Raw genomic sequence first — 23783 nt, 5'->3', positions numbered from 1 at the left:
AAATTTACAGTCTTTATTAAGTTATCTTAAAATGACTAAACTATATACCAGATTGTAAAAAATATTTTTTTTTTATGCAACAATATGTATCTTACTGTTTGTGTATGTCCCCCCGCTAATAACCCTTAGTGGTTGATGCGGGTATATTTGTTTAAATAAAAAAAAAAAAAAAAATTTATTGTAGACTTTTTAATAAATATAATCATCCTAAAAAAATTACTACTGGAAATATACAAAATAACAATCTACGTATAGTGATTTTTAGTACGCCTTTGAGTTTCCTAAAGAGCTTTGAGAGGTGTCAATCAAGTATAAAATAGCATAAATGACCGCAAAATCGATACAAACCGCTTTGGTCTAGTTACATTAGAGGATCACAACCCCAATAACGCTTTATAAGGTTAATATTGAAGGAATCTGTTAGAATGTGACAATATTATTACCCGCTAAAAGTAAACAAATTATTTTCATATACTTGTTAATATCCCAGATGTTGCGTTAGGGATTAATAATACAGTAGGATTCTTACTGGAGCAAAGTATAAACGATCGTTTAATGAAAATTTTATATTATTTACCGTAGAGTCAGTAAATTGTTTATTGTGTAATTACGTGGGAAGGATAAAATATGCCAGAGTAATAAACTGAAATAATGATCTTTTTATTTCTAAAGTATTTTTAGTTCAATGTTTGTGGCCTAAAATTAGTTTTATTACGAGTTTAGTTCAATTGAGTATTTATAAAAAACTGATAATTGGTAGGTGATTTAGGTATTTTGTATATATATATATATATATATATATATATATATATATATATATATATATATATATATATATATATATATATATATATATATATATATATATATCTTTAAGGTATATGACCGTTTAATTTAATATAAAAAAATGTGCACTCGTAAGTAAATGGGATGTTTTCGGTCAATTTGGAGATAAAAAAGACAAGAGTTGTGCTACTTTATCTATTTATTGAAGACGTTTCGCCTATTGTTCAATAAGCATCATCAGTTCATCTAAAAGAGTGTTATTAGCGATACATCTAATATGAAAAACAATTAAGTAAATGATCTTACCTTTAAAAGATCTGTAGCATTACAATGTTGTTATTGCAAAGAAACATCAAAAAATTAATATAATAAATATAACAGCAAAAAATATAGAAACACAGAACGCTGGAAGATTCCCAATTTAACTAATTTGTTTTAAATTTCACTTTTGAAAACATTGATTGATTAAATCTATCAAAAAATATAATTGTCAATTTTGAATTGTTATATAAACAACGGCACGGCTAGGGTTCTTGACTGTATTTATTTCAATGTTAATATTTCAACCGATTTCTGTAACACAATTTCTCGTATATTTGCGCATAGATGGTTAATGTCTTCTTCTTCTAAGTTTTTTTTGTCCTTATTTGATCTTCTATTTACTGTTTGTATACATTCCTAATGTCGGGATCTTTTAGTTTATTAATGTCGATTTTTTCTCCTTTTCCCGATCTCCTTTTTTAAATTGGATATTCTTTCTTTATATCGTGCTTTAACTAAATAGTGATCACTATATATGTTTGCTCCTTTAAAAGACCTAACATCTAATAAGTTAGAGCAGTGTCTTACATCGATGATTATATGATCTATTTGGTTAATATCAGGAGATTTCCAAGTTCCCTTGTATATCTTCATGAGGAAATCGTGTCCCAGGTATTACCATGTTCTTCTTCTTCTTCTTAAAGTGCCTATCCGTTCCGGATGTTGGCGATCATCACGGCTATCTTTACTTTGTTTATTGCAGCGCGGAACAGTTCAGTGGTAGTCGTGTTATACCACTTTCGTAAATTTTGAAGCCAAGAAATGCGTCTTCTTCCCGGTCCTCTCTTACCATTTACTTTCCCTTGGAGAATCAGCTGGAGAAGGCCGTAACGTTCTTGATTTCTCATTACATGTCCTAGATATTCCAACTTTTTAGTTTTGACGGTCATGAGAATTTCACATTCTTTCCATTCTACGCAGGACCTCCACATTAGTAACTCTGTCAACCCAGGATATACGTAAGATGCGCCTATAACACCACATTTCGAAAGCTTCGAGCCGATTCATAGATGCAACAGTCAGTGTCCATGCTTCCATTCCGTAGAGCAGAACTGTGAATATGTAGCAGTTCAATAGACGGCATTTTGTTTTTAATGATGTCTCGACTGTTGAAAATAGTTCTCATTCTAACGAATGCTGCTTTTGCTTTTATTATTCGCTGTTTAATTTCTGTTGAGTGGTCCCATTGGCTATTTAAATTGGTGCCTAGATATGTAGATGTAAATTGGTGCGTTTAGTATTGGTTTTTACTAATTGTCATAAATTTGGTTTTCTTTATGTTAAGTTCAATTTTCACCATGTTCTTAGACATCGCAAAGTTTATGATTCTGAGACCGTTATCATTAGTGTCTACGTGTAGGCTCTCTTTTCCGATGGTGGGCGAAAATATATTCTCCCTTCCGACTTTGGCATTAAGTCTCCTGCTATTATTTCTAGTGCTTCATAGAACATGTCTTTTTCATCATCCTCTTTTTCTTCCATTGGAGCATGGGCGCTAATAATGCTAATATTACCGAACTTCCCTTTAAGTCTTATTCGACATATCCTTTGATCAATAGCTTTGAAATTGATTACAAAAATCGTATCGGGTAGGATGTCCACTGTAGTAAATATTGCAGTTATTTTTTTACAGGCTGCCTCAGCTAGCCCCTCCCCCCATTTCTTGGTAAATACAAAAAGCAAAAAAAGTGCATATTTAACAAACAATAGAAATAGTCAATTTTATACAGGGTAAAAATGTACAGGATTGTTAAAATGTTTTATTGTTTTTATAGTAAAACTAATTTAAATTATTTAGCATATTCCAATAGATATTGGTTAACTGTCTTGTTTTTATCTATTTGGGTAATTACAATGGTGCCCAGTTTTTAAATGGTGGTCAACTGCCGCACACATATTTTTCTTTTTTGTAGAGTCACTTTTGTGTTGTGCTATTCTCTGTTTGAGCCATTGTGAAGTTTGACCGCCATAGCAACTCTGGCAATCCGAACAAGGCAACTTGCAGATAACATTAGTTTTATAAAGAGTTGGAGTCTTGTCTTTTGCTTTTGGAAACAGTTGTCCGTTTTCTAATTCATTATATTTAACAATATTTATATAATTAAATTGTTTAAATAATCTAGTCACGGAATTGGTTCAATGCTTGATCGATAGCAATTTTTATATTGAATTGAATGTACTGTTTCAATATCAGTAGGACCGTCAAAAATGTTCGAGTTAAATAACAGTTTTTTGATCATATGATTTGGACATCCATTATTTTTTAAAATGTTTACTAGCAAGTTTAAGTTTCTGTTCATAAACTTTTCGTCACTAATATGCCTTACTTTATTTTTCATTTCAATTACCTACTGTATTAAACTTTGGATAAATAGGGTGATTTAAAAAATAGTTTAAATATCTTCCAAATTGTGTTGGCTTTTGATACCATACTATCATTATTTTGTTTTGTTCAGTTCTTATTAATTTTGTGTCTAGAAATGATATCGAACAGTCACTTTTAATCTCCAAAGTAAATTGTATGTGCTTATTAAAAGTATTGAAAATGTGTTGAATTTGTGAAAAACTGTAATGTATCCATATGATAAATAAAAAAATGAAACTGAATAAAAAAATATAATTTAAAACAGATATCTAATAGAGATATAAAGGTAACCACCCAGCATAAATACTTGTGCAAGACAAAGACCGCAACATAGTTAATCAGATATTTCAGGAACACTTTCGACTTTTACACTAAAACCAAGGGTAATGTTTACGCCAATAAAGAAGTTTTATAATCTTAGGTATAAGAGATAGACAAAAATGACTTTTCAACGTACTACATACTGATATAAATTTAAATTTCAGTTCACGGAAAATAATACACATTTCAAGTGGGAAGGGAATCTATTCCTACAAAACCATACTAATTTAGGAGCTTAAAGAAGAAAACTTTTATCAAAAAAGTTTTTACTGTTAACAAATAATTAAATCTTGTCAAGACAATAGTGTAATCCAATTACATGTTTTTTAGACGAGTGCACTTTTATCCTTTCCAATATGATACTCGTAAAAATTGCGAATACTAGTAGATTTATATGAGCCCTAACATCTAAATGTTCGGACAAACGAAAATTTATCGAAAACGTGCATCTTCGCAACTTTGCTTATTAAACCAAAGAACTGGATCAAAAATAGATTAAACTCTATTATTAATAACAAAATTTTAAAATGGTTTGGCCTCTACAAACTTTAAATTGCAGCGTTGGCGGTAAAATAAACGAAAATATTTGGACAATTTAAGAAATTACTACTTTAATATGGGGTTATTTTGCCACGCATCTTTACAACCGGGGCAATCCTGTCTGGCATTGTTTGTACTAAGGATTTACATAAGTCAGGGTCAAAACTATCCCATAATTTACCTAATTTACTCTTCAAATCGGCGACGGTTCTCTGGGGATCATTACGCAATACTTGCTTCATCTTATGACTGTTCGAAAGCCATGAGAGGACTTTAATGTTATTGTCTTTAAACCATTTTTTAGTTGTCTTAGTTGTATGGCAAGTAGCACCCTCCTGCTGGAATATAAAATTTAAGACCTGTAGAGATCGTGAGCACTTGGTACAAGACTATTTTTCAAAATTTCTTGATACTTTGCTGCGTTAATTGTGCCTTCTACCACCATATATCTTTCTAGATTCTTTATAAACTCTACATTTCTTTTGAGGCAATCTTTATGGAATGCTTCATTTTTATTTCTGATAACCAGTTTTCGAGAGTCTCACGCAGACATCAATTTTCGATTCGTCACTGAATATGATTCAGTCAACAACGGTCTATGAAATCTTCGATCTAGCCCAATTCAAGCCATTAGCCAAGTTTACATGGACCGTTGATGACTGGTTTAGAGTAATATTCAGTGACGAATCAAAATTTGCTGTGGAAGACTGTCGAAAATGGATTATCAGAAGTCAAAATGAAGCATTCCATAAAGATTGCCTCAAAAGAATTATAAAGTTTCCCAAACGAATTATGATTTGGAGCTGCATGTCATCAGCGGGTCTAGGAAGATATGAGGTGGACAAGGCACAATTAGCGTAGCAAAGTATCAAACATTTTTAAAAAATAGTCTTGTACCAGGTGCTAAAAATCTCTGCCAGGAATTGAATTTTATATTCTAGCAGGACCATGCTGCATGTCATACAGCTAAAACAACTAAAAACCGGTTTGGAAACAATAAAGTCTTCTCATGTCTTTCGAACAGTCCATACCTTAATGTTATTAACCTTAATGTTATCAAGACATTGTGGCATAGGATGAAACAAAAATTGCGTAATGATCCCAAGAGAACAGTCGTCGATTTAAACCGTAAATTAGGTGAATTATGGGATTGTTTTAACCCTGACTTATGTAAATCCTTCGTACGAACAATGCCAGATAGGATTGCTGCGGGTGAAAGATTCGTGACGATGTAATTCCATATTAAAATAGTAATTTTTTGAATTGTCCGTACATTTAGTTGTCACGATGTTACGCGACATTTTCGTATATTTTGCCGCCTAGGCTGCTATTTAAAATTTATAAAGACCAAGCTATTTCAATATTTTGTTATTAATGATAGAGTTTAATGTATTATTGATCTCGTTCTTAGATTCAATAAGAAAGATCGTGAAGATGAACATTTTCAATAAATTTTCGTTTGTCCGAACATTTAGTTGTTAGTGCTCGTAATCAGACTATAGATTATCTCTTATTGACGGCAATTTGAGTGAAAATACGCATTCATTTAACAATACTATAAGTGTTTAACAAAATATTGTCTTATCAACTTCGGTAAATTTATATCCTGATCTAGCAAATCGTTAACACCAAGAGAATACGATAAGAAGACAACGGGCAATTTCGAAAATTTTCAAATAAAGTCAAAAAAATACATCATTATAACCATTAAATAAGGTTACATTTAATAAAACCGCTAATAAAAACATAATAATTAAGATCTGTACAGAGCCTATGAAAAATTTTTAAAGAATTCAAAATTGGATTACAGCGTGTCAGATTCAAGAATAATAAGATGGACTAAGTAACGAATGAAGTATAATAAAAAGTTTCTGTGTAATGATATAGTTAGACCAAAAAAACACGAAAATGTAAGAGAAATAAAAACTCAGCACAGTCATTAAAAACACAAATTCCTAAATAACTATTTTTAACGGAAGGGTATTCACCAAAATGTTGAATTAGTCAAACTTTTGGCGAATTCGCCTCCGCCAGAATTACGCATTATGATTTACACATGTTTATAATTTACAGTATATTTTTAAGTTGTGGTCCTGATTTAGCAAACTACAGCAACAGAGAAAAAACAAGTAATAGATTTATACATAACACTTTATGATGAAGTTGGACATTCTCCAGTTTCATTCATTTTTGGCTCTGTACATACATGGACCAAATCTGTAATTTTCCAGACAGATCTATAGTAACGCTACATATCTGGTGACTGCTCTCAACTTTGAGAATTATTGGCACAATTGTTAAACTTGAATAAAGGTCAATATCAAATGAATTTATATTATGGGGCTTTTGCAATTGGAGCTAGTGAGAAGAAAAGGCCGAAAATTTTCAGGGGAGTACTCATAACATTTATTAAAGGTATCTAATTTTTGTTTAATTGCTTTCTTGTAGAACATACCTGTATAACTAATATAGATTACTTTAAATATTGATATATACTGGCAACTTTTCATTTATCAGGTGAGAAAAATTCATTCGGAAAACGGAATAATTTAATTTTTGTGCCACACTAATCTATTTATATTTGTCGTATTCTGACGTTAGTGTAAGGCAATTTAATTTAGTGTAAGGCAAAAAATAAGAGATTAATGTCCAGTTGCACCAACAAATAAACGATTGATTTTTTGATTTGGATTGCCCGTTTATTTTAGAATATGTTGCACCAACCATTACTCGATTGGAACCGACTGTTTTTGATCTGTCAAAAGTAACCAACCGATTTTCTACGGTTATTTAAAAAATCGACTGTTTTTAACCTCACTTTTACACTGTTTATATTATTAAAGTGTTTTAGCAAAGATTTTATTTAAAGTATTATAGATTAAAATTTAAAAAAATGGATTTATCATCATCGTCGTCGTCGAGTTCATCTTCTGACGATTTGGAAGATATAATGCATATTATGTTACCAAATATAAGATATGTATATAATATAAGATTATGATAGATAAACGTCTATATACTTTGGTTCAATGTTCCTTACAAAACTTTCTTTGTTGACAATCTTTTTGACAGATTACACTCCGATTCGAATGAAATAATCAAAATAATCTGTACTCATGCAATGTTGTCACGTATAAATTGTCGGTTTATAAACCAATAGTTTTTTAGAATGGTGCAACTCGTTTGAAAAATAACTATTGATCGTTGATTTAAATCGTCGAATTGACGGTTAGCAAATCAGTTGATTTACAGTCTGTTGGTGCAACTGGGCATAAATATACCATAAAAGCAATTAATTTGCCGTTATTATTTGTGTCTACATAGATCATTCGCTGCACCAATTTATTTAGTTTAACACAGATTTTTGTATATACAAATATTATAATAGATACTGATTATTTAGTGTCATATAAAAGTAAACTCGTTCTATCTGTCATAAAAATGAAAAAAAAAAACAGCCACAGAATAAGATGGAATAACAATTTTGCATGCTATTACACTGTTGTTCTTGAATCTGGATGCCGTAGAAACCTTTGTGATTTAAATGAACTAGGTGACATAACCGAATTTCTTATTTTGGTGACCTAATTACACTAATCTGTAACCTACTATCTGTAGGCTTCTGTTAACCAAAATACACGCACTAAAGTACCAGATTAAGATGACATGTTGGGCTTTAACAATATGAGGATGTTATTTTACCTGGAGACAAATATGGATTGTGTTAAAAGTTTCACACCAGTCTTGGATATTGTGTAACTATAACCATAACCAACATCTTTTTCCCTTCTTTTTTCATTTTATTTTAAATTGAAGTATAAAACTTGGTATAAATCATCGTAAACCTCCCAACAAGTAGCTAAAATACAAGACGTTTCTTTATTTTACAATATTTCAAATCTGTTTTTTTTGTGCCTATTGCTCTCAATATTTTTGCGTTGGTAAAATGCTCCGGTTATAAAATGTTATAAACGTATGAAAATTTATGCTATTTAACGTTTAAGGTTTATCATTTTTTTTCGACTCCCATTTATCTATTCCTGACAAACGATGGTAAATGAAGTTTCTAATTTATTTTTAGGTTGAATTTCATCTGGTGTTATTTCTGATTTAATCCCGGTATTCTTTTGGCCGACTTACTAGCGTATTTTCTGCCTTCTGTATATTCCTACCTTTACCCCCTTTTTCATCCTAGGGGTGGGAAAAACTTACCGGTTTAAACTGATTAAGAGCAGATCCTCAAGAAAATAATAGTCTTGATACAATGATCTTAAAGGTTCGATGCCTTCGGGAAAGTTATACTGGGGATTATATCTGCCAAACCATATAACAGCAAAAACATGGTGGTTAAAGTGAGAAAGTTGCTCGGAGAGGCAAAAACCTGCATTGTTTTGCACAAATAATAAATTTAGTTGTTACAGATGGCCTAGAGGATGTAAACGATGCGGTATAAAAAACTTTTAGTACAATCCGTACTAACTAGTTGGAATCCCGTCTACTACATTCTACATTCAAAAGTTAGCACTAATGCCCCCTTACATAGTTACAATATTTGCTGATCCCTTAATTATAACAGTACTAGCAAGGCTTTCTGGTACAGACATAAAATTAATTAATGGAAATGTAAGTCGTTGATTGCTTGTCGATAAGACCACAAGTGAGATTTTAGGTTCCCAGTACAATACTGCGAACCTTGTAATCTCCATTGTGATTATCATTGAAAAGTCGTTAGAAAAGATCTCCTCAAAACATAGTAAATCCCAAAGGCGATGCCAAAAACTTGTAACTAGCCTTTAAGAAAGAGGCACCAAGCTTTTACAAAACCCTCTGCTCTGCCATGCTAAACAAATGGACCCAAGGTTTAAAAAAATATTTACGAATCGGTCAATTTAGGCGCAGAACTCAGGACGTAGGTACCTTGCCGAAGTTTAAGAACTTTCTCTTTACAGACTAAAGGGGTTAAAGTGAGTTTAAAATCAAACCCTATTTTGTCTTTTCACGACCTAAAGTAGACGAACAGTGGTTCCAGCTCAGGTTTTCTGTAAACACAGATTAAAAGTTCTTTACACAATAAACTCACTTTTTACCTGTAGCAGCCTTTGCTGCCGAGATTGAGTGGATCATTTATGTTTTGAGAGCAGAGCAGAACCTGTATACCAGGCTTGGCTTTTAGAGCAAAAGAAGTGGCATCAGAGAGACTAGTGTCATTATTGAACGATATGGTGTAGGATAAGAAAAGCCTCTTAAACAACCAACATATATATGAACGAGTTTTTCTCAATAGGATTTATTAAAAATACTAGAAAGCATAATACCAAATCATATTTTATATGATGTGCCCTATTTGTAACCTTGTAACCTATTTGTCACTTTTTTTATTTAAATTAATAATTTTACTTATATGTTTTACCGATCCTATTATATTTACTCTATAATATACTGAATGATAAATAAATATATTCATTAAAATAAAACTGGTTAATTAAAACTTGTTTTTTTTACAAATAATTTTATTAAAATTTTTATTCCTGACTTGCATTATCTTTGCTAGATTGTAATTCGGAACTATAGCTCCAACAGGATGCAAAATTTGCTAGTAAAAAGTTGCTGTTTATATTATATGGATTGATTATCTTGGTATGGATAAATTCTTTTGATATTATCGATATCGATAATATTTATATCGTTTCGAATGAAATACCGCAAACTAACGTGCAATGTAAATGTAACATTGTAACTTATTGGGTATTGGTAATATTAAAAAAAAAACCAAACACCGGTTTTTTAACTAACCGGTGTTTTTGACCGGTTATAACCGCTAGGTTAAACCGCAAGTAAAAAAAAAACCGGCATAACCGAAAACCGGTGTTTTGTTAACAACCGCCATTCCTACTCCATCGAGTATCCAGATATGTAAGAGAGGAAGCTAAAGTAAGACCTCAACAATGGTGGTGATTGGGGTAGTTGACATTGCTTTTGTTATGTTTAAGCATACTTATTTTTGAAGCTTATTTAACTTCTTTCTAATGGTCTTTTGATCTTGACTACCATACTAGTGGTTTATACGTAATAGTAAGTATGACCATAGTCATAAATAGCCAGCACTTCTTTTTGAGTTCCATACACTAGAAATTCCTACATATTCCTCGACATATTTAAAGGAAAATTGTAATATTACCTAATGTACAATTATTCATATTGCTAGAATCTAGTCACAATTTTACTTTAAAATAAGTTCATTTTGACGTTTTAATTTCCACTTTGGATTTTAAGAATGATTTCTAAAGTAGAAATTGTGGTTTTTTTCGAGTTTAAAGAGTAAATGCCACAAGAAAATAGCTTCAGAAAAAAACAATATGTAGTATGAAATTATGATTTCTATTAACATTAAAATTTTACTTTTAGGCCAGTAAATAAACGTGCAATACATTGATACCGTGTAATTTTTCGTGTCATCACCGAATTGCATGAAAATTTAGATTCAGGTTCTACTTACCCATCACTTCACATTTTATTCCCATGTTGTTCAATGTCAATTAACAATAAATAACATAAGTTAAGATATATAAGATATTAATCACAGTTTAACCCCTAAATTCCACCTTATAGGATAGTTATAATTAAAACAATGTTATCGAATACCTTATCTTCACTGACTTGTATTATAGATTTCGATTTAGGTTGTACTTAGCCTACACTTTAAAACTAGACTTGTGCCGTCAGTTGACTTTTATTTTTTAGCGGTGAAAACTACCCGATTAGAAAAATATCGTATAGTTGTAAATTCAAGCAATTTGGAATTATTTATCTATACATTTTTCAATTTTTAATTTACAATTTTCCCTACATCATTTATTTTCTTATAAAACCACACCTTGCAAATAAATTTGAATGGTTGTAGTATTTTCTATTTTCATTGCAACTATAAATACAATAATTTTTTTAATCAAAATTTTTTTTTTCAACAAAAAATAACCCTTATTAGTTTGTAAGGATGGAAGAAAGTATGTCTGTGCCTTAATAGCACATTATGTATATCTTACAATGCTCCAGTATACGTGTTCTAATATCTTCTAAAACTTGTGATTGATTATTTACTCATAACCAAAAACTAATGGTCAAAAAACGATTTCGTAGGTTATTTTAGGGGCAAGAGGATCTTTTTGCTTAATTTTGTTAAACACTTATATTTAAAAGGTTTGTAGTTGAAAGGGCTTGAACGAGTCACTAATCATGAGTATATGCAAACTTTAAACAGATATTGTAAACAATTTTTGTCTGAAATAAAAATAAAATGCTCAGAAAAGCAAAACCTAAATTTCTTTACCCCTTGAGATTTTTCATATTACTAATAATTTTTAAAATGTTTTGAAAAAAAAAAAATTTGCCAAATTTCAAAAACTTTCTTTTACAATTTTTTCAAAAAAGCACTCTAAACTGAAATTTCACTCTAAACAAAAATTTCATGTGGGATGTTAATTATCTAAATTTTCACGATTTTTTTAACAGAAAAAAGATACAAACGTTATTTTTAACGTGTCGCTTAGATTCGATGCTAGAAACTTTTTTAAAACACAAAAATATAGCTTTTATGAAACATTATAAAATGATTTTAATGAGGTTTTTGCGAATAGTGCTTTATTTTTTGGTTATTTCACCTTGAAATATTCGATTTGAAATTTGACAAATAAGAAACTGTTTTTTTAAGCTACAACTCTGCTTCGTCTGGGTCTACATACTTAATAAATACACTATTTCTTTTGTTTTTTTTATAAGCAACATTTTTGTTAAGATTATTTTTTGTCTAAAAAATATTTACTTTTTGAATTATTTTTTAACAGTTTAAAATCATATTTTTTTAATGAATATTTTCACTCGCAAATAATTCAAAAATTATTGACTTAAACTGAATAAAAAAATTCTATGGAACCGAGAAGGCGTGGCTTTCACCTCATAATTAAAATGAACCCTGGGCTCAAGAAGTAAAGTAAAGCTTAAGAGGAACCTACATCCAAATTTTTAAGCAAATACGTCATTTAGATACTGGCGTATTTTATCAAGAATGAAATTCATAAACAATAAAAATCATACTTCATATTATATACTAGATATTCAATGAAAATAAAAAAAAAACAAAAAACTAGCTTTTAAAAAAGTTTGTAAAGAAAATAACAGATAAATTAACCTATCTGTCATTTGCTCTTCGTGTACTGCTTGTTGGGACTCGAGCGTAAAGAGACAGTTTATAAATAGCATTAGTAAATCACAGAATCTATGACTTAATTAATCTTCTGAAGTAGTTTGGACAAACTAATACAATCCAGTCTTATTATTTTAGAGATGAAAAATGTGTTTGATATATACAGTATGTTTACCCATCTTTTAGAACTACATTTTTATAACCTCTCGACAATTATACCTTAAACCTCAAAACACCGAGGTACTTGGCACCTTGAAGTACCAAGTATTCGCTTAAAAAGAATAATAACCGGAAGCTGGCTGTACACAATATAGGTTCAAAAACTTAAACATGGAAATAAAAGCTTCTAAAAAAATCTCATTATGATATTAAGTCGCTACGGGAGGTGGCGCGATCATACCCAGGAATTAGGAACATTCTGAGTTAGTTCGGCGCAATTGTGCCTTTAGCTGGTAAAAAGGTTTAACCTCAGGTAAAATCGGCGTAATCGTATTATATCCAGCAAGGACCTCCAAACCATTGTTAATATTAGAGAACGTAGAGTTTTCTTCTTGAATTATAACGCAACAGCCTAACATTTACATTTGCAACTTAGGTGGGATCCCAAAGTATAATATTAAATTATATAGTGCAATTCTTAATTACTATTTAAATGGGAATAAACCACAAGTAAAGGTTAAAATACGTTTATTGACGTTTTAATTTCCACTTCGGAAATCGTTCTCAAAATACAAACATTTTAACGTATTTTAACCTTTAATTGTGGTTTATTCCCATTTAAATAGTAATTAATTTAAAATGCCACAAGAAAATAGCTTCAGAACAATATTTAGTGCAACTTTTGTAACACTGTTATAGGCTGTTTTGAAGTCGACGATGAGATAGTGTGTATCTATATTATATTTTAGCGACTTTTCTTAAATTTGCGTATGTGCGTGCATTTAATGTAGGTATATTTGACTTCTCCGACAGTAAAACCACATTGGTATCAATTTGATCTGTCGTATAAGTACTATCAGTTTATGGATTACTGCCACAAGATGGACACCATCTTCCTTATACATTTCAAAGCAGATTTCTTTAATTTCTGAGGTAATATAATTTTAAGTTTTTGAATGGTATTTAACAATTTTTCTTTTGTTGATGCTTCATTGTGTAGTTGTTGATGTAGATTTGGTTCATTTTCTATTTTGTCGCTACCTCAACATAATCTAAGTAGAGGTGATCGCCAGAACAGAACTTTCACCATTTATAAATATCACTACAACTTTTCATTCTAGGCTTAAATTCTTGTCAGCCACTATTTAGGGATTTGTAATATTTTCTTGTTTTATTTTTATCAAATAAACTTGTACTTTATGGTTGATGGTTACGCTTTTCCTCTCTTCTGAAGCGTCTATACCCTGTTTTATTTTCTCCTGTACAACCTGCTTCAAAAGTTTTTTGATAGTATGCGTTTTTGCTGTCTGTTAATTAGGCCAGGACAGAGATGGATGGACAAGAATTTTCAAAAAACTATAAAAATTTGTTGGTGTCAACCAAAGCTAACCAAAGCTAACTTAATCAAATATATCTAACTTTTCCCTACAAGCCTTACTATAGCCCACCATAGCCTAAAATAACCAAAACTATGAGTAGATTTTTTTATACCTCAAAACCTATTTTTTTTTATAGCCGATTAAGCAAATATTTAAAAAAGTTAGTATTTGGTTGTACCAATTTTAAACACAAAACAATCAAATTTTGATAGCCGATATCTTGGTGCTTGAAAGACAAATCACAAAAATCCTTACAGACTCATAATTAACACATACCACAAATGTTCCTCTGCACATTCGCCAACTCATTGTTGAAAAACGTCGTGCAAGGAGAACTTGGCAAAGATCTAGAAACAACATAGACCTACATATATTCAATAGACTACGTAGGCAACTTGGAGTAGCCATTAAAGCCGCAAACAACGAAACCTTCGAACATTACATTACAAATCTTACAGCAAATGATTAGACGTTATGGAAGGCGACTAAGAAGCTTAAGAAACCATACACAACTGTTCCTCTCATCCGTAATCCAAATGGCGAATGGGCCTGTTCCAACAAATAAAAAGCGGACGTCTTTGCTGAACATCTTACAAACGTATTTCAAACAAAGCCAGTAGACCCCGATGAAGAAATCGAAGAACTAATTAGCGCAGCATGTCAAATGTCCCTCCCAATCAGAAATTTTACTCCTATAGAAGTCAGGCAAGAAATAAACAAACTCAACTCACGAAAGGCCCCAGGTTATGATTTAATCTCGGCCACAAGTACTAAAACAACTTCCTCGCAAGACCGTTACTTTGCTAACAGTTTGGTTTTCGGGAAAATCACTCCACTACCCAACAAGTTCATCGAATGTTAAATGAAATATAAAAAAGTCTTGAAGAAAAGAAATACTGCAACGTTGTATTTCTAGACATTTCACAAGCGTTTGACAAAGTCTGGCACAGAGGTCTGCTTTACAAAGTAAAAATAGCACTATCCAGTAACTATTTCATCCTACTTAAATCCTATATATCAAATAGATATTTCTCTGTAAAATTCAAAGACCAACAATCCAACCTCTGCCCTATCAACTCCGGAGTCCCGCAGGGTAGTGTTCTAGGGCCGCTGCTTTTCTCACTCTACACAGCCGATATACCAGAGACTAATAATACTACAATCGCTTCCTTTGCTGACGACGTAGCAATACTAGCTGTAAATGAAGATCCTATACAAGCCTCACCAAACCTGCAACATCATCTGAACATACTCAGTGATTGGTATACAAAATGGAGAACAGAAGTAAATAAAACAAAATCAGCTCAAATAACATTTACCAACCGTCACAACATATGCCCACCTGTAAGGATGGAAAATGTGAGAATACCAACAGTAACAGACGCTAGATACCTTGGCCTCCATCTTGACCAACGTCTCACTTGGAAGAAACATATCCAGACCAAAAGAAGGCAGCTCGACTTAAAATTCCGGCAAATGTATTGGCTTCTTGGACGTAAATCAAAACTTAACATCCAAAACAAAATTCTTCTATACAAAGCCATACTCAAACCTATCTGGTTCTACGGACTACACCTATGGGGCTGTGCAAAGCCAACTTAGCTGAATAATATCCAAAGGTCTCAGCCTAAAGTGCTAAGATCGATAGTGGATGCACCATGGTACATAAATAATCAAACACTTCACTACGACTTAAGATTCCTTTCATCAGAGAAGAAATCCATCAAGCCACGGAGTCACAAAATGAACTTACCATTCACCATAAAAGGGAACTATTCAACAATGGTCCAGCCACAAGAAGACCAGATAGAACCTGGCCCTAAGACCTACTTCAAAACTAAACCAAAATAGAATAAGGTGAGACATCATTGGAAGTCTCTCCTTCACGCGCAAAACCTGTAACACATTTACTTAATACTCTGTAATGATGTAGATTGTAAATAAACATATATAATAAAAAAAAGACTCATAATGAAATTCATTAAGCAAGAACATGTACTTTTTAAAAAGAAATTAGTTCGAAATATTAGCTAATATTTTATACAAAGAAGACGTTCATTTTCAATGAAGAAGAATGTCATATACGTAATCAACGTACATGTCATGACTTATGAAAAAAAAAACAAAAGAAAATTCGTCATGTCAATTTTAACTCCGTTTAAATGAGTCAGTGTCATTTTAATAATGTATAGATTTACTAATATGCTAATTAAAAGCAAGTATATTTTATTATGTTTTTTTTTTCATATTAAAAAAGTGTAAATATTCCATCATTTTATTTTGATTGCAGGTGACAATCGAGATCTTAGATTACCTCCATCAGCTTTTAGGCAGGCTTCCGACTTTTTAATTTCTTCTACAGAATTCACAATCGTTGCTATGTTAAAACAAGTCCCTGGGAACCCCGGAACCATCATTTCATTTTCGCACGGTGTTAATAGGTAAGAACTATACTCTTAAATAAGTTGTTAGAATATCAAACTTAGTATGTCATTATTTTATAATAAGATGCTGCACGTAAGGAGACTAAAATTATTACAACTTAATATCAGAAAAAAATATAGAACTAATATAGGTATCGAGCGAATTTCTTTCTTTAAAAGGTTTTTGCCAAAACTAACAGTATCCGCTAAAAGAACTAGATATATTTATTTAAAATTTAAATATTGCATTTATACATGGTTTATAATTTACTCTACAGAGACGTTAATAGATTTTATAATAATCCCTGATTGATTTTCGTAAATAATATATTTATGTTTACAATTTGAGTGTTTTGACTTTTTTTCCAGTTATTTAAATGTATTCATCTGGAATTTGTCCCACTTTTATAAATTTTTGGCTAACAACTAGGTTAATCAAATTGTTCTTGTTGTGATGTTTGATTCCAACAACAGGAAGAAGAAATGACATCATTTGAAATTTGAACAATTAATTCTCTTCCAAACTATTTACATATTTCGACCCGCGTTAATGTTATCCTACCACAACATACCATTAAAAAATCTACATAGTCAAGTATCGCCAACAATAAAGATTCATCTTATTTTGCTAATATGTATTTATATTCCTGTGTGACAAAACAATAAACTCATGTGAGTTTATTGTTTTGGTTCACCCGGCAAGTAGCTTCTCGATTTTATACACTTACTTACAAAAATTTTAATTTGAATATTATTAAACATTTTACTTACTGAACCGAACTACTTGTTTACACCCTATACTAGATCTACTACGGCCAAGTGATAAAACCAAGGTTTGCTTAGAATTGCAGCACCATATTTCAGCAAAAAGAAAAAAATATTTACTATTTTACTTATGTCTAAATCAACTCTCCCACAGAAAATTTGTGAGTGTCCCACACTTCATTTTTTAATTCAATTTTTATCAAAGACTTCAAATATTATACATTTTGGTTTGGTTACTATGAAGGGTTACTAATTCCCCCCTTTCCTTATTAATAATATTGTTGATTTCCTTATTCTCTATTACTGTAGAGGAGACTTTGAAAATGGGATAAGTCTTGAATTTATTTCCTTACTAAATTTATCACCCAGTTTATAAACCTCTGAGTATCTAATTTGTCTTTGTGTCATATTGTTCTTGTCTTTTATGCTTTGATTAAAGTAATGTTTCTATGGCCTCTTTTGGATTATTTGTAATCGGTATTTTACTTCTAGTGGGTAGTCGCCACAATTGTTCAATGGTTCTGATCGTTCTACAAACTTGTCAGCAGCTTATTGGTTTTCCCGTACACTAATTTCAATTATATGTAATCTGTTGCTAAGTATATTCAAAATATACGAAAAATATAAATATTGTACCCACTGACTCCAAATAGTCGAAAATTTGAATAATTATAACATTCAAATGCATAATAAGTTGCATTTAAATATTTATTGGTATTTTCTGATACAAAAATGTTTTCATGGTAGTATTCTGTTGAGTTAGTTGCTTTATTTACATCAACCAACAAGTTATCTTCGTTGACTGACTCACCGATCTTTTCATTAAAGTCTCCCATAACCATGACAACACGTTTCTTTGAAATATTCTGGATAGTCTCTTCCAGTATTATATATTTTTATATATTTCCTCCACTACACTATAAATATGTGTATATCTGTAGTTTTTTAGGTTTTATGTTAAAAGGTATCATTATTAGGCAGACATTTATCGGTAAATATTCGTAAACGCTCTAAGCTATTTTTTTGACACTAGTATTGTATATTGATCTTTTTAAACTTCCCTTTTATTTCATTTATTGCATTTGGAAAACTGGCTATACATTTATGAACGGGATTTTCCAATTTTTAGAGACCTATAGGTTGTCCAATAACATTCACAGTAAATAAATATTTGAACCGTAACATTTAGAAATAAATTGTTTTTATTAAATATTAGCAAATATATGGTGCTGACATATCGTAAGATCATGTTCCTGTTGTTGTTAAATTTAGGATTAAATTTAAGAAAGTTACAAAAAACAATAGTAACAAAAAATGGGATATGAAAAGACTAAAATGTAAGGAAACAAAAAAGACAGTCGCAGGATTTCTTTCAGAGAAGCGAAGTCACATGGAGTAAACATATAATACAAAAGAATTAAACCAGAATATATGTAAAACCTCAAACAAGATCAGTAAAGAATATATAATAGAAACAAAGAGAAGAGGTAAGTTGGATAAATGACAATATTCTGCAACTAATGGAAGACGACGGAATCAGTGGAAATACGACGTGGAGTGGAAATACGATAATACTTCATATAGAATCTTTTTATTAAGCGGCAACCTAACGTGTTACAACTGTAAACAAAATGGGTATACGGCAACTAACTGCAAAAACCTTATCAATCTAAACCCAAATCCTACTTCTCCAACCACAGCAGAAGAAATCTCAACATGTAGCCCTCCAGAAATATCAACCATCACACCGACATCTACTTCAAACAGACACCCGAACTACAGAAAATCAACTAAATATAAAACAAACTGCGAACGAAACAACTACCTTACATATGAAAATTGAATCTTCACAGAACAGTTCAAAAATAACTATTGACGATACCTTAAGTCCCTCTAATAAACCGAAGTTTACCAGTCCAGCAGAAATACCATTTAATAGAAAAAACAAAATAAAGGTAAATCTCTAAAAGCATTTATAAACCAGCAGTTACCACCATTTATTTTAAACTATGTTCAGATAAAAGACCTATTCGACAACATAAAGCATTCACCCGATCCACTTACTACCGTTGAAAATTATACAAACAAGTTTACAGATCTCATCGATATGTTAAGCAAAATATATCCCTATACTCAAGATAGATCTACAAAGACACGAAATACCAAATTAAGAAAAATTCTTCTAAAACACTTAGAGATGCAAATCCCACACGACCTAGTATCCGATACAGACAGTGACTGCTCACAAACCAATCATTAAATAAATTTATTTAATAAAATAGAGTTCAATAAATTAATACAGTGGAATATCAACGGCTATTACAATAATTTACCTACATATGCTACAGATCATTCTTTCAGAATAAAATCCAGATTTTGTATGTTTACAAGAGATCAATTTTAAACAAAATCAAAATATGATAGAGATAGAAAATTGTAATAAGGAGGTAATCTTTATTTGGATCCCATCACATAATGGTATTAGAGGTAATAAAGAAGCAGATAAGTGTGCGCGTGAACCTGTCAATTCAGCTGACCCTATTATTGTGAAATACGTGATAGCTAGTGATGTTTCAAGTGTTATCAAATCGCGGATCCTAAGTGAGTGGCAAAACCGGTGGGAATTTTCAGTGTCCAATCTTCGGAATATTAAACCGGACATTAGACCATGGAGATGTTTCCCCACTAAAAGAAAGGATCAAGTGACAATAACTCGTCTTAGATTAGGTCATACCAGTGCCACGCACAAGTTCTTAATTACTAAAGAATCCGAACCAAAATGTAAGCAGTGTAACGTTAAACTCTCGGTGAAACATGTTGTTGTAGAATGTCCAGTTTTCTCCACAGCAAGAATCAATTATGGTATCTCAATAAACTTAGAGAAAGCACTTGGTGCAAATTGTTCATTCACAAATATGTTAAACTACTTAAAAGCTATTAATTTTGTTAATATATAATACATTTAATATTGTAAATCTGATTCTCGCTAATAACCTTCGAGTTGATGCGAATTTGTAAATAAAAAAAAAACCAAGAACATGGCTGAAGCGACGTTTATTGCTTTACCGAAGAAAACAAAATCTGTATTCTGCAGTGATTTCCGGACCATTAGCTTAATGAGCGATCTTTTTAAAGTTATTTCTAAAATCATACAAAAAAGAATATAGCTTTAAACTGCATGCAGTATCGGAATGCAGTGGGTACGTGACAGGCTTTCTTTAGCATACAAGTGCTATTTCGAGACGTAAATTGCGATGTTTATTAGCAATATTTACTGGAATCAAATGTGAGGTCCGACAGGGATATATTATACTATCACTTCTAATGTTCAACATATACCCTGAGAAAATCTGTCAAGAAGCAGTAGAGGATGTTGAAGCTGGAATTCGAATTAACGGAGAATGTATCATTAATATAAAATACGCGGACGATACGGTGGTATTCGCTGACAGTGATGAAGCTCTCCTGGAATTAATAAATATTAATCACAGAAGTAGGTCAGAGATATGATATTTCACTTAACATTAAAAAAAAAAACAAAATGTATATCTAAGAAGGAATAGCAATTTAAACGAATCTGTGTGGAGGATCAATGAATAGAAAGAGTAAAAGCATACACATACCTAGGTACTAACGCCAATGAAAATTGGGACTATTCCCTAGAAATCAAATATAGGATAGAGAAAGCGAAATCTGAATTTTAAAAATAGCTAAGCTTTTTAACCGTCATAATTTATCAATACTTATAAAAATCAGGTTACTACGATGTTATATAAAAAAATTATTTAAAATCCTTTATAAAAGGTATATAATTAATGATGTTGTATCTTTCCTATACTGTTGTAAGGAGTTGAGTCATGGACTTTCACAGACACTACTTGCAGAAAAACTAAGGTTTTCGAAATGTGCCTTTGTCGACTCCTAGGAATCTTACATCGATCACGTTACTAATCAGGACGTTTTATTAAGAATGTAAATACAAAAAGAGCTGTTAACAACATTAAAAACATATCATGAGGCAGCCGTCAAACAAATGAAGGATGGAAAGGCACCGGGACTTGATGAGATTCCTGCGGAACTGCTGAAGCTATTAGATGCAGAACAAACAAAAATAATAAATGAAATATTTAATGAAATATATAAGGCAGAAAAAATACCAGTAGAGTGACTCAAATCGGAGTTCGTAACATTGCCCAAAAAAACAAGGAGCAAAAGTTTGTAAAGACTATAGGACCATAAGCCTAGTGAGCCATCTACTGAAGCTGTTTTTAAAAGTCATCCACAAAACAATTTATCGCAAATGCGAGGAACACATTGCGCCCAATCAGTTTGGATTTGTGAACGCCGCTGGTACGAAGGAAGCTTTATTTAGCGTGCAGGTATTGCTTCAAAAATGTAGAGACGTCAGCTGTAATGTTATAAAACAAAATTTAAATAAAGAAATCTACATATGTATCATTAATAGAAAAATAGAAATTTTTTGAGCTGGGTAAAAAAATATTTATTCTAAATATTTATTAAAACATCGTATACCATCATAAATTTAAGATTTTTTCACTGTCAGAAACTGAGCTACTCATATTACTAGTGTCTATTATAATTGGTTGAATGTTTTTGTCAACCATGTTTTTTCTCGACCACTTTTTTTTAATCCATGTGTATGTCTCACACATTTTTCATAAATTTCTTTGTTACATTGGTTTAGTGCCTCTTTACACATATTAACACCAGCACTATCAGAATGTCCATCTTTACCAATACGCTTATTGTAATATGACTTGCAGTTTACACAAATTAATTCAATAGCGTTGAATTAGCAGTGATAAAGAGGTAGTCTCAACACTTCATGGCCAAATTATCATTATAATTCTCTAAAAATTATTTAGTTAATCTTGTTACCTTTGTTTTAAATTATTTGTATAACCTCCTCCTCTCCGTGACCTAGTGTTGTGGTGTCTTATATAAATAAATGCCTTGATAGGTTTCTAGGCGAGAAGAGTGTGTCCCTGTTCTCCTAATATAGATGTAATCTTTTATTTTGATAGGGCATTTAGGTAGATAATTATAATGATGACTGTCTTAGTCCTTTTGTGTCTGGCTGTATGACGATAGTTTAAGCAAAAAAAAAACACATCATGGCCGTGTTTACTTAGTAGCTCGTCAGTTATATACACATTCTCTTTTCTGTTCATTTTTGCAATTTGTAATAAGTCAGGTTTTGTGAGCTTTGCCTCATACTTGATCTTGTGTGTTGTCAACCAGGTAATAATTTCCATTGTAGTTGAAATAGCGGAAGGTTGCTTTTCTAAAAACACACTGTGGTATGGAGCATTACCCATCACAATTAATGATGGCTCTTTTAAATTGGGAATTATTTGTTCACGTATCTATTTAGTACAAATTTCATTGTTTATACACCTTTTTGTCCAGGAAAGAAAAATACATCGTATCATTTTGGTTTAAAATAAATAATAAAAATATATATACATACAATATATATTTATATTGCTTTTCAAAAAGATGTTCAATATATGTTAAAGTTACGTCAAACGCTAGTCCACTCGATTAAAGATATTTGGTTTAAATACTCAGGCTAATAGGCTATGGGGACGTTCAAGCAGAAGTAAGGAAACAAACAACGAAAGCAACAAAAATAACTGGCTGTCTAAACAATTAAATAATATAGTGTCATACAATTATTGGCGTTTAGGCTAAGTTTAGTCAAGAATATAATATCGAAACAAAATCTAAAATATTGCTAAAAACAACAGAAATAAAGGTACTTCATGACATAGCTGGAAAGATTCCTTTAGACAAGTAAACAAGTGAAAACATAAAAAGTACATGTGAGGTAGACAACAAAAGAGTTAAGAAACATATTAGTAGAACAGAATGAAGAAGAACGATGAAAATTGCTTAAGGTAATTGTATCGTCAACGGGATGGAGAAGTATAGGCCGAGCCCGAAAAAGGTGGGGCGAGAATCTGAACAATAATGCACGTGGATGACATTTGAATAGGTGATTTACATAAAATAAAGAAGAAAGTAGAAGAAATTAGGTTTTATTCTTTGTATCGTCGGCTACAAAGATATTTTGCTATTCTGTTTTTCTTCCAAAGATATAACTACCATATTTTTTGCCTTCTGTATTATTAGTGGCTCGTTATTATCTGATTATTTCAAAATGGCAAATTCCAAATATATGAGCTACATTAGCACTTATCTTCTGTTCTACTTGATTTTTTACTAATTATTTTTCTCACACTATTACAAAAATAGATATTTCAAGATTTTTGACATTTGACATCAAATACATCAAGCAAGACCACATAATTTATAGATCCTCTATTGTTATTATAATATATTATCGTGGGACTCTACATAGGATCACTTGTTGATTGGTTTATCGTTCATTGATGTTATTATTGTCATAGATTTTATTTTCCGTATCACATAAGACACCGTTGTGTACTCTTCTCTAAATCCATAGATACCAGATCCAAGTTTTGTTATTTTATTAGGCA

The 23783-nt window shown here is 31.3% G+C and overlaps 1 protein-coding gene across 2 annotated transcripts in view; it reads left to right on the top strand.

Annotated features, from left to right (window-relative positions):
- Window positions 1-23783, top strand: part of LOC140438361 (protein kinase C-binding protein NELL2a-like) — a 348749-nt gene that overhangs the window by 255778 nt on the left and 69188 nt on the right. For both annotated transcript variants that reach the window (XM_072528035.1, XM_072528034.1), the window contains exon 3: window positions 16362-16512. In XM_072528035.1, the coding sequence (XP_072384136.1) occupies window positions 16362-16512 (151 nt within the window). The remainder of the gene's footprint in view (window positions 1-16361; window positions 16513-23783) is intronic.

The sequence above is a fragment of the Diabrotica undecimpunctata genome, chromosome 4, assembly GCF_040954645.1.
Source record: "Diabrotica undecimpunctata isolate CICGRU chromosome 4, icDiaUnde3, whole genome shotgun sequence".
Lineage (NCBI taxonomy): Eukaryota > Metazoa > Arthropoda > Insecta > Coleoptera > Chrysomelidae > Diabrotica > Diabrotica undecimpunctata.
Note: the sequence above shows the minus strand (reverse complement) of the source record. Positions and strands in the feature narration are given on the sequence as shown.